Consider the following 10,866-nt stretch of genomic DNA (forward strand, 5'->3'; position numbering starts at 1 on the left):
AGACATTTAAATTTGTTTAGAAGGGTACTTATGTTTTACAATTTACCCTATTGTTTTTAACATTTAAAAAATACCTACTAGGACATGTATTGTCAGTATAACAATGTGCTCTACTAGTTACTACAATTTTTTTTTATGCAATTTATATATACTTGATGTAGATGAGATTTAAAATTGGTAATATTTAAATAGATTTTCCATAAATTTGATCTTTTATTAATAGGTGGTTGGACAAAAGATGATGATGTACCTTTACCTAATCGTATAGAACAACATAAAGCTATATTAGAGGAAGGTGTATTAGATCCAGAATCAACAGTGTTAGCCATATTTCCATCACCAATGATGTATGCTGGTCCAACAGAGGTAAGTCTTACATTTTATTAGGCTGTAAATGATCAGTTTGTTTTAATTAAATTGAATTATTTAATTTTTCAGTTTACACCATATAAAAAATCTACTATGGTGAATATTCAGAACATGTATTAAATTATTATAAAATAAAAAAAATCCATATGCTTTATTTCATTCTCAAGTTTACAGCATATAAAAAAATCCTTTATTGTCAGAATTCAGATGTAGTGTCTATTATTGAAACATAATGTGCGCTTAAAAATATTGTAATATGAGGCAAACTCAAATTTTACAATTTATGAATTAGTAGTTGAGTTCTTAGTAGATTGCTTAAATCTAGAATCTTATCAATTTGATTCATTTGTGAATAGGTACAGTGGCATGCCAAAGCCAGAATGGCCACAGGAGCAAACTTTTACATAGTTGGTAGAGATCCAGCGGGAATGCCACACCCAGATGGAGGGAAAGATCTATTTGACCCTACACATGGAGCAAAGGTTGGTTTTCCTTATACCAGTTAGAAAAATTATTATTGTTTCGCTATTAAATTTAAAATAACATTATGGTGTTTTTGCAGTTAATGAAAGCCAGCTCAAACTCCAAAAACAACTTATAAATAAACCGTGTCTTCCAAGACTTTAATATCAATCAGCCATTGTAAAGAATGCATAAGCATATACATATTCTTATTTACATTAAAACAGCAAAAAGTGACATACACACAAAAAATTAAATTAAATTATGATTTATGATAAAATACATAGCTCAAGTGTCACAGACAAAAAAAAAATTACAAGTAAGCACACAGCATTTTAATGGGGAGTTCTGCTACTGTAATAACAAGCCAGTCAAAGCTAAGGTGGTGAGTTTAAACCCCACTTGTGTGGGTGCAATCGACTGCAATCTTAATTGACTAGGATGGTCAGTATTCCTATCTAAGATCATGGTTTTTTTTGGGCACTGTAGCTTCCTCCACCCATAAAAACTGACTTTAAGTAATTTTAAATCATATTAAGTATAACATGTACTAAATGTACTCTCAATTATTAGGAGTTTCGGCAAGTATATCTTTTTAGGACTTGGTTACTTAGTTTTGAATAACTGTTTTATGTGATTGACTAATTTACGTTCACTATTTTTAATAGGTTTTAACAATGGCGCCAGGTCTAACACAGTTAGAAATAGTACCATTTAGAGTAGCAGCATACAACACAAAACTCAAATGTATGGATTTCTACAATCCTGAGAAGAAAGAAGATTTTGAGTTTATATCTGGCACAAAAATGAGAAAGTTAGCCAGGGAAGGTCAATACCCACCAGATGGGTTCATGGCACCAAAGGCATGGAAGGTCCTTCAAGCATATTACCAATCTTTGAACAACCAATAACACTAAAATCGGAACAAAAATCTATGTGATAATGGGATCGACAAATTGTGGGACCATATTTATTCAAGAAGTTGTACTTCTTAAATTTACCTTTAATGAAATATGTTTCAAATATGTGTACTATTTAGAGAAAAAAATCTTTTAGAAATATTTACAAATTACACAATTTATTTTAATAGGGGTCTGATCAGAATTATGTAAAGTGTAATGATTTATAAAAAGCCTGCATATTTAACCTCTTTTCTAAAGTTTTTGCAAACTTTCATTTACCAAAAAGTTTTAAATATTTTTTGTTCAAAAATTTATGTAAAACTTTAATGTAAAACGAAATTGAATTTGTGCAAAATGGGTGGTATATTACCAACATCTTTGTGTGTGGTATAGTTTTGTGTAATTACTTATACACAATGTGATAGCAGTTCTATTTTTAAATTTATTTTTCAATCTTTATTTCTTTTAGGTTGTACAGATTTTCATTTGTTTTTTTAAATCGAGAATTTAAATGGAAACTTGATATTTAACATTTTTCCATGTGAAAATCATCACTGCCAAAACGTAAAAGTTAAAGATCAATCTTCCTGTATTTTTGTTTACTCCAATTGTTGGATCCCCTTTCTACAAATATATATTTTTGTTTGTCTTTTAACATGCATGTATGAAGCAGTTTCAGTCGTTATAGTATTTTTTATCATTTATTTATTATAAATTTGTATTGGCTGTTTATCAATCTGCTGCACAGAACTTTTATGAAATTTATATTTTACATATTTCTGAATGCAATGTTACTTGTATCAAAATTTTAAGTGTTTTTTATTGATTGTTAGAAGAGAAAATATATTTTGGTTGAATTTCAAAGATTTTAGATATACATTTGGGACTTAGTTTATATGTGTTGTTGTTATTTGAGCCAAGAAATTTAATTAGTTGTCAAATTAGTAGAATCAGTCGTCTGTTCTATTCACAACATTTATATAATATTTCCCTACTTACAAGTATTCCAACATCAAATAATGTTTTTATGCCCCACCTACGATAGTAGAGGGGCATTATGTTTTCTGGTCTGTGCGTCCGTTCGTTCGTTCGTCCGTCTGTGCGTCCGTTCGTTCGTTCGTCTGTCTGTGCGTCCGTTCGCTTCAGGTTAAAGTTTTTGGTCAAGGTAGTTTTTGATGAAGTTGAAGTCCAATCTACTTCAAACTTAGTACACATGTTCCCCATGATATGATCTTTCTAATTTTAATGCCAAATTATAGTTTTGACCCCAATTTCATGGTCCACTGAACATAGAAAATGATAGAGCGAAATTTAGGTTAAAGTTTTTGGTCAAGGTAGTTTTTGATGAAGTTAAAGTTACATCAACTTGAAACTTAGTACACATGTTCCCTATGATATGATATTTCTAATTTTTATTCCAAATTAAAGTTTTTACCCAATTTCACGGTCCACCGAACATAGAAAATGATAGTGCGAGTGGGGCATCCGTGTACTAAGGACATATTCTTGTTTTTATATGTTTTACATTGGTATGGTTCTGGAAGGTTGATAACACTTGAAGGTGTGAAGTGTTATTTCTTGTTTGAATAAATAGCCTTAGTGTCCTTGTGTAATTGTTCACACCTCAAGTGTTAGAAATCATGAGTTCAATCCCAGGCTAGGCCAAACCAAAGACTATATTCAGGAGTAAAAGCAGACAGACTGGTTTGGCTCAGAGTCAAAATAATGTGTTCAGGTAGGGTGGCATGTCTTCCTTGTAACTGTTACCTTGTGAACTATATGAAAATAAGATGTGGTATGATTTCCAATGAATCAACTCTCCACCAAAGGCCAAATGACAGAAGTTACCAACTTTAGGTCAACTTACAGCCTTCACCATCGAGCAAAATATATACCACATAGAAAGCTATAAAAGGCCCAAAATGACAAATGAAAAAAAATTTGAACGAGAAAAATATCACCTGATTTATCTACAATAATCTGGCTCTGTGTGTAGTACAAATCAGTGGTCCTTTTATATCACATTAACATGCATGTTCCCAATCTGATTTTGCATGTAATATATGCCACAGGACTTTAAAGACCATTTCACCACCATTTCCATCTTGTCTGACTGTTATTAAATCAAATAAAGGACATGTTGTATTGGGTTGGCTTGGAAAAGATGAAACTATTTTCTATCTTGAATTTACTTGTTGATATATAGGGCACTGTTCCATTAATGGTAGATTAAGCTGGAGAACCCAGAGGGATAAATGAATATCAGCAGGAAAACTAGCAATTATAGTCAATTATGATCATAGTAGAATATACCTTGCAACTTGCTAGGTATAAACTAGCAAGTCGCTGGCTATTGATCACTTTAGATGAAATACTTAAAACATATGGCCACCAAGACCTCAAAACCTTAAAAAAAAAAAAGGAAAACAAAATTAAACTTTTTACTAGAACCAGATGTCTATAGAAGAATATTAGTTAACACTTCTATTAAAGTCAAAATGGTGTAAAGAGGATTTATGATTTTGCCTCTAAATATGATTGGGACACTCACTCAATTATATTTTGTTTGCCTGGTGGCTCCATAATTAATGAAAAACATTCTATAAACAACTATGAAAAAGAAATGTTCAGGGTTACGTCAGTAGCTCACTTGCTTAGGAATAGAGGTTTGTATTTTTATACGACCGCAACATTTGTTTTGGGTTCATAAAATGCTATGGGGTTGCATCCGAAGACGCATTTGGTTTCCGGACAATAACATGTTTTAGGTGATGGATCTTTATGATTTTTTTTAACAGGTTTAAAACCACAAAAGGAAGGTTGGCATTGACTTTGGGGATGATGGTCCCAACTGTTTAGGAATTAGGGGCCCAAATTCAGACAGTATCAAGCACGAATATTGTGTCCAAATTGGCAGCAACTGTTCAGGATTGGACCTCTGTGGTCATATCAGGCTGCACTCGGGGAAGCATTTTATTAAAACAAATGATGCTATATACATTTGTATCTTGATATAACATGAACAAGATATATTTTGAGAACTAACTACAACTAATTAACATGAAATTTGGTACAACATGCAAGGTATATAACTGATATTGTGAAAACTAATAAGTATTCAGTATGGCTTAAAGTTGTCAAGTTAGGAATCAATTTATGATGTTGGGCCAGGTATTTATATTAACCCATTAACCACCTAAGGGAATTTGGAATAAAAATTAATATAAGAGATGACAATTCACCAAAGTTTCAAGCAAATTGGTTGAAGCATTCTTTATGTATGCATGTTGATGACAGATGGAAGAACAGACAACAGTATACTATTACTATGATACTTCCCGTAAACAGGCATATAATTTAATCTGTAAAAATGGGCAAGAACTTTCAGAGCAACAACCATAGGGAGCCTACTGACAATTTCAGTTATATGATTAACTTCTTCTAGTGCCAATAATTTTCTGGGTTTAAATTTGATATCTATCATTGGTTTCAAGATTATTACAAAAACCGCCAGAATTTCTCTCACTTTGTTTTGTTTTTTTCAGATATAAGACAATACTTGCAATTATCCCTATGTTTAATATAAGCCTATAGTGACAAGCTGGTTAATTGGTAGGGGGAATGATAATTTTCAAGATTATAACATTTAAGAACAAGAACGTGTCCATAGTACACGGATGCCCCACTCGCACTATCATTTTCTATGTTTAGTGGACCATGAAATTGGGGTCAAAACTTTATTTTGGAATTAAAATTAGAAAGATCATATCATGGGGAACATGTGTACTAAATTTCAAGTTGATTGGACTTCAACTTCATCAAAAACTACCTTGACCAAAAACTTTAACCTGAAGCGGGACAGACAGACAAACGAACGGACGCACAGACCAGAAAACATAATGCCCCTCTACTAGGTGGGGCATAAAAATCACACTGATGATCATTTCTGCTGTTTACAGTTTCTATTTATTATAGTTTTAACAGCATTAACCACTTAAGTAGCCCTCTGACTTTTAGTAACAATCAATTTTCGGAACATATTGTCCCTGCAAGATGTTGTCTATTACAATTTAAAAATACTTAATAATACATGTACTTGCATTTTACTCCTTATCTTCTATTTCTAGTAACAGCTGTCATGTTTGTTGATCATCATTCACATGTTAAAACTTGATTATCTAAAAATGTTTTGATTGGTCAAGAAGTTTCAAAGGACAAAAAGTTAAATCAATGTCAGACTGATGCCAGGCAAGTGATGGCTATAGCTCATAATATTCCTTTTCACAAGTTTACTACCAAGTTTTCCACCGAAACCTGTGTCTCACCTGCACTTGTTTAAAAACTTATGTTGACTGCGGCAAACTAAGGTGATAAAAGGAAAATTGAATACATATGAAAGTAAAAAAAAAATTCTCAAAAACCAGACTGTAATGTTCAGTATAAGAAACATGCTGCTATATACAGTAAAAGCAGAAATTATCGTGGGGATTTAATTTCGTTGAGTTTGCGGAAAGAATATATCCACAAAATTAAAGACCCCACGAAAATTTAACCTCCATGTAATACCACTTACATTTTAGGAAACCAGGAAATTAAATCCCCATGAAATCTTATAGAGAGACAAAACCACGAAATTTTAACCCAACAAAAATTAATGTTTCTACAGTAGCCATTTTGTGCTGATGCAGCGTAAACCAATCATCAATCAATCAGTAAATGAAACAGATATGCCATCAAACCAAAATTTACACTTTGTGTATCATTTTTATCCTGTGTTCAACTGAATTGTCCTTGATTCACTAACACATATTGTAAATTAAATTCCGGGAGGTGAACCAACGCCTGTGAAATTGTTTCGGTAGAGTCCCTGAAGTGGATACCTTGGTATGCCGGGTTGTCAAATCATGCAAATAAATGCAATCCTTAAATAATAATTAAAATTGACAACAACACTTCAAAGGATCTGCAATTTTATTAACTATGTCAACATGTTTCACCTGCGAGGCAGGCGTCTTCAGGACAATTTATTTACAATTTGTTTCGCCTGAAGTACTCAAAAGTGGTGCATATAATGTGACGTAATAATGAATAATGGTAGGTATTAGTAACGTGATGGTTATTGTTTATGTATACAAATAAAAATTAAAAATAGATTTAAAAACGAAAGTGTTCAAGTTATAAATAGATTATTATACAGGTTGTACAGATTTTCATTTGTTTTTTTACATCAAGTATTTAAATGAAAACTTGATATTTAACATTTTTCCATGTGAAAATCATCACTGCCAAAACGTAAAAGTTATGGACCAATCTTCCTGTATTTTTGTTTACTCCAAATGTTGGATCCCCTTTCTACAAATATATATTTGTTTGTCTTTTAACATGCATTTATGAAGCAGTTTCAGTTGTTATAGTATTTTTTATCATTTATTTATTATAAATTTGTATTGGCTGTTTATCAATCTGCTGCACAGAACTTTTATGAAATTTATATTTTACATATTTCTGAATGCAATGTTACTTGTATCAAAATTTTAAGTGTTTTTATTGATTGTTAGAAGAGAAAATATATTTTGGTTGAATTTCAAAGATTTTAGATATACATTTGGGACTTAGTTTATATGTGTTGTTGTTTTTTGAGCCAAGAAATTTAATTAGTTTTTAAATTAGTAGAATCAGTCATCTGTTCTATTCACAACATTGATATAATATTTCCCTACTTACAAGTATTCCAACATCACATAATGTTTTTTTTATATGTTTTACATTGGTATGGTTCTGGAAGGTTGATAACACTTGAAGGTGTGAAGTGTTATTTCTTTTTTGAATAAATAGCCTTAGTGTCCTTGTGTAATTGTTCACACCTCAAGTGTTGGAAGTCATGAGTTCAATCCCAGGCTAGGCCAAACCAAAGACTATATTCAGGAGTAAAAGCAGACAGACTGGTTTGGCTCAGAGTCAAAATAATGTGTCCAGGTAGGGTAGCATGTCTTCCTGGTAACTGTTACCTTGTGAACTATATGAAAATAAGAGTTAACAACTTTAGGTCAACTTACAGCCTTCACCATCAAGTAAAATATATACCACATAGAAAGCTATAGAAGGCCCAAAATGACAAATGAAAAAAAATTTGAATGAGAAAAATATCACCTGATTTATCTACAATAATCTGGCTCTGTGTGTAGTACAAATCAGTGGTCCTTTAATAGTTATCCCACAAGGACGCGGTGTGTCGGTGTAAGATCACCCCGATGGCCGGAGGCCAGAGGGTGATCTAACACTGACACACCAAGTCCGAATGGGATAACTATTTACATCCCAGCTGTTTTAGATTGACGGAAAACCATTTACAATTCATAAAATCTAGTTTAGAATGCCACACAACCATTATAATATACTTTACATATTCTATATGATGTATACCCTTAATGACCCTCAAACACGATGAGTAGATATCAAATAATGTCAACTCGCCCCACTTGCCAATCGCCCCACACTATATCGCCACTTAATAGAAAAAACCGCCCAACTCTTGTTTACCGACTCGCCTCACTTTTGAAAAAGTGTAAAATCAAATTGAACAATCAGTCTGAAAAATCACTTATTCATGTTATTAATGAAAAAGGTTTAAACCCCACTGAATAAAGGTTTGACAACTCGCCCCACTTATAAAAAGATCTTGCTTCCTTTAAGTATGTCAAATTACTTTTAATTCGTATCCAGTCGTTCTGGTGTAGTGGTATGTGTCGTGGCTTGATATGCTAAAGGTCTTGAGTTCGAATCCCAGCATATACACTGGATTTTTTCTACGTGAATTTTGAAAGATAGTCTTTTCCCTATAGTTAATTATAAGTTTTATAGTGGATTTGACATTCCCGCTAAAATGTTACAGAACAAAGGAAAGCATGCATCACAAAGAAACTCAAACTGGGGTGATCTGGTAGGGGTGATCCGGCTCAGATCACCCCTGTTAGAACAAAGGAGCTGGGATGTAACAAAAGGTCTCGTATAAAAAAAACACACCAGCAAACATGAAAGATAATACAAAAAGAAATAATAAAGATAAAAAAAAAAAATGTGTTGTGGCTTGATATGCTAAAGGTCTTGAGTTCGAATCCCAGCATATACACTGGATTTTTTCTACGTGAATTTTGAAAGATAGTCTTTTCCCTATAATTAATTATAAGTTTTATAGTGGATTTGACATTCCCGCCAAAATGTTACAGAACAAAGGAAAGCATGCATCACAAAGAAACTCAAACTGGGGTGATCTGGTAGGGGTGATCCGGCTCAGATCACCCCTGTTAGAACAAAGGAGCTGGGATGTAATTTATATCACTTTAACATACGCATGTTCCCAATCTGATTTTGCATGTAATATATGCCACAGGACTTTAAAGACCATTTCACTACCATTGCCATCTTGTCTGACTGTTATTAAATCAAATAAAGGACATGTTGTATTGGGTTGGCTTGAAAAAGATGAAACTATTTTCTATCTTGAATTTACTTGTTGATATATAGGGCACTGTTCCATTAATAGTAGATTTTCACCATTATTCTTTAGGATAATCCTTTATTGGTTGTTGTATTTAAGATCTTGGACATTTCATGGTGTCAAGTTGTAAATTGGAGAAAGCTGAAGAACCCAGAGGGATAAATGAATATCAGCAGGAAAACTAGCAATTATAGTCAATTATGATCAGAGTAGAATATACCTAGCAACTTGCTAGGTATAAACTAGCAACAGTGTCGCTGGCTATTGATCACTTTAGATGAAATACTTAAAACATATGGCCACCAAGGCCCCAAAGCCTTAAAAAAAAGAGGAAAACAAAGGAGTAGGGGCAATAAGGCCCTTATTTAGCCCAAAAATTACTGCAAATTTAAAAGTTATCATAAATAATCTTAAATTACTGAAAACTTTACTAATGTATAAGAAAAACAAAACAAATTTGACATCGAACAAGTTACCATGGCAACAAATCATGACCTTATTTGCATATTTTGGTAAATTTCGTGATTTTCCTTGTTTTTTCATCAAATTTTAGGTATATTTTTTATTGAAAAAGTATGCGCACCCAAGAAACAACTTTATATTTGGTGAGATTATGCCAATAGTTGTAATAAAGCTTCTGTTAAATTATTTTGTTGTTTTCGGCTGCACAGGATGTTTCCACAACGGAAATAAAGACAGAAAACTGCATAAGTTCTGTATTTTTCATCCTTTTTTTGAAAACAGTACATATTATGACATCATTGTGAGGTCATCAGATCAAAATCTTTGTTTTTCATTTATATTTCTTTACCCTATGCATTTCTAAACATTATGTGCCAATTTGAAATGGTTATCAAACATTTTTTTTCTTGGGCCAAAACTAGGCCTTAATGCCCCTACTCCTTTGAACTTTTGACAAGAACCAGATTTCTATAGAAGAATATTAGTAAACACTTCTATCAAAGTCAAAATGGTGTAATTAGGACTTATGATTTTGCCTCTAAATATGATTGGGACACTCGCTAAATTATATTTTGTTTGCCTGGTGGCTCCATAATTAATGAAAAAATTCTAAAAACAACTATGAGAAGACTTGCTCATGGTTATGTTAGTATCTCACTTGCTTAGGAATAGAGGTTTGTATTTTTATGGCCCGCAACAAAGTTGTTGGTGCCATATTGTTTTACCCTAATTGTCCGTCATTCCGTCATTCTGTCATTACATCATTTGGTCGTTCAGCAACAAACCATCATATTGACTTTTTTTCTAAACACCTTCAGATATTGGGCTGATTTTTGGTATGTGAGTTACAGATTAAGTTTTAGTTTCATTTTGCTTCGTTAATTTTTTGCTGAAATATCGGGCTTTGGACATTGATAAATTGTTGAAATTCACAGTTATACAGGATTTTTTCTAAATACATTTAGATATTGGGCTGATATTTTAAGTGTCAGGTAACCATGATGAGTTACAGATCAAGTTCAAGTTTATTTCAACTCTGCTGATTTTTGCAGAAATAAAGGGTTAAGACTTAGAAAATTGCTGAAAATCACAGTTATACAGACTTTTTTTTCTATACCCTTTCAGATTTTGAGCTGATTTTTTATATGTGAGACTACCATCATGTTTGTGTTC

General features: G+C 32.4%; 1 protein-coding gene across 4 annotated transcripts in view; it reads left to right on the top strand.

The window, feature by feature from the left end:
• The window catches only part of LOC143045212 (bifunctional 3'-phosphoadenosine 5'-phosphosulfate synthase-like), a 33,777-nt gene extending 31,153 nt beyond the window's left edge, over nucleotides 1-2,624 (top strand). For all 4 annotated transcript variants that reach the window (XM_076217563.1, XM_076217560.1, XM_076217561.1 and 1 more), the window contains exons 10-12: nucleotides 224-366; nucleotides 726-851; nucleotides 1,500-2,624. In XM_076217563.1, the coding sequence (XP_076073678.1) occupies nucleotides 224-366; nucleotides 726-851; nucleotides 1,500-1,742 (512 nt within the window). In that variant the 3' untranslated portion in view covers nucleotides 1,743-2,624. The remainder of the gene's footprint in view (nucleotides 1-223; nucleotides 367-725; nucleotides 852-1,499) is intronic.
• The last annotated feature ends 8,242 nt before the right edge of the window (nucleotides 2,625-10,866 follow it).

Source organism: Mytilus galloprovincialis, chromosome 9 (genome assembly GCF_965363235.1).
Source record: "Mytilus galloprovincialis chromosome 9, xbMytGall1.hap1.1, whole genome shotgun sequence".
NCBI lineage: Eukaryota > Metazoa > Mollusca > Bivalvia > Mytilida > Mytilidae > Mytilus > Mytilus galloprovincialis.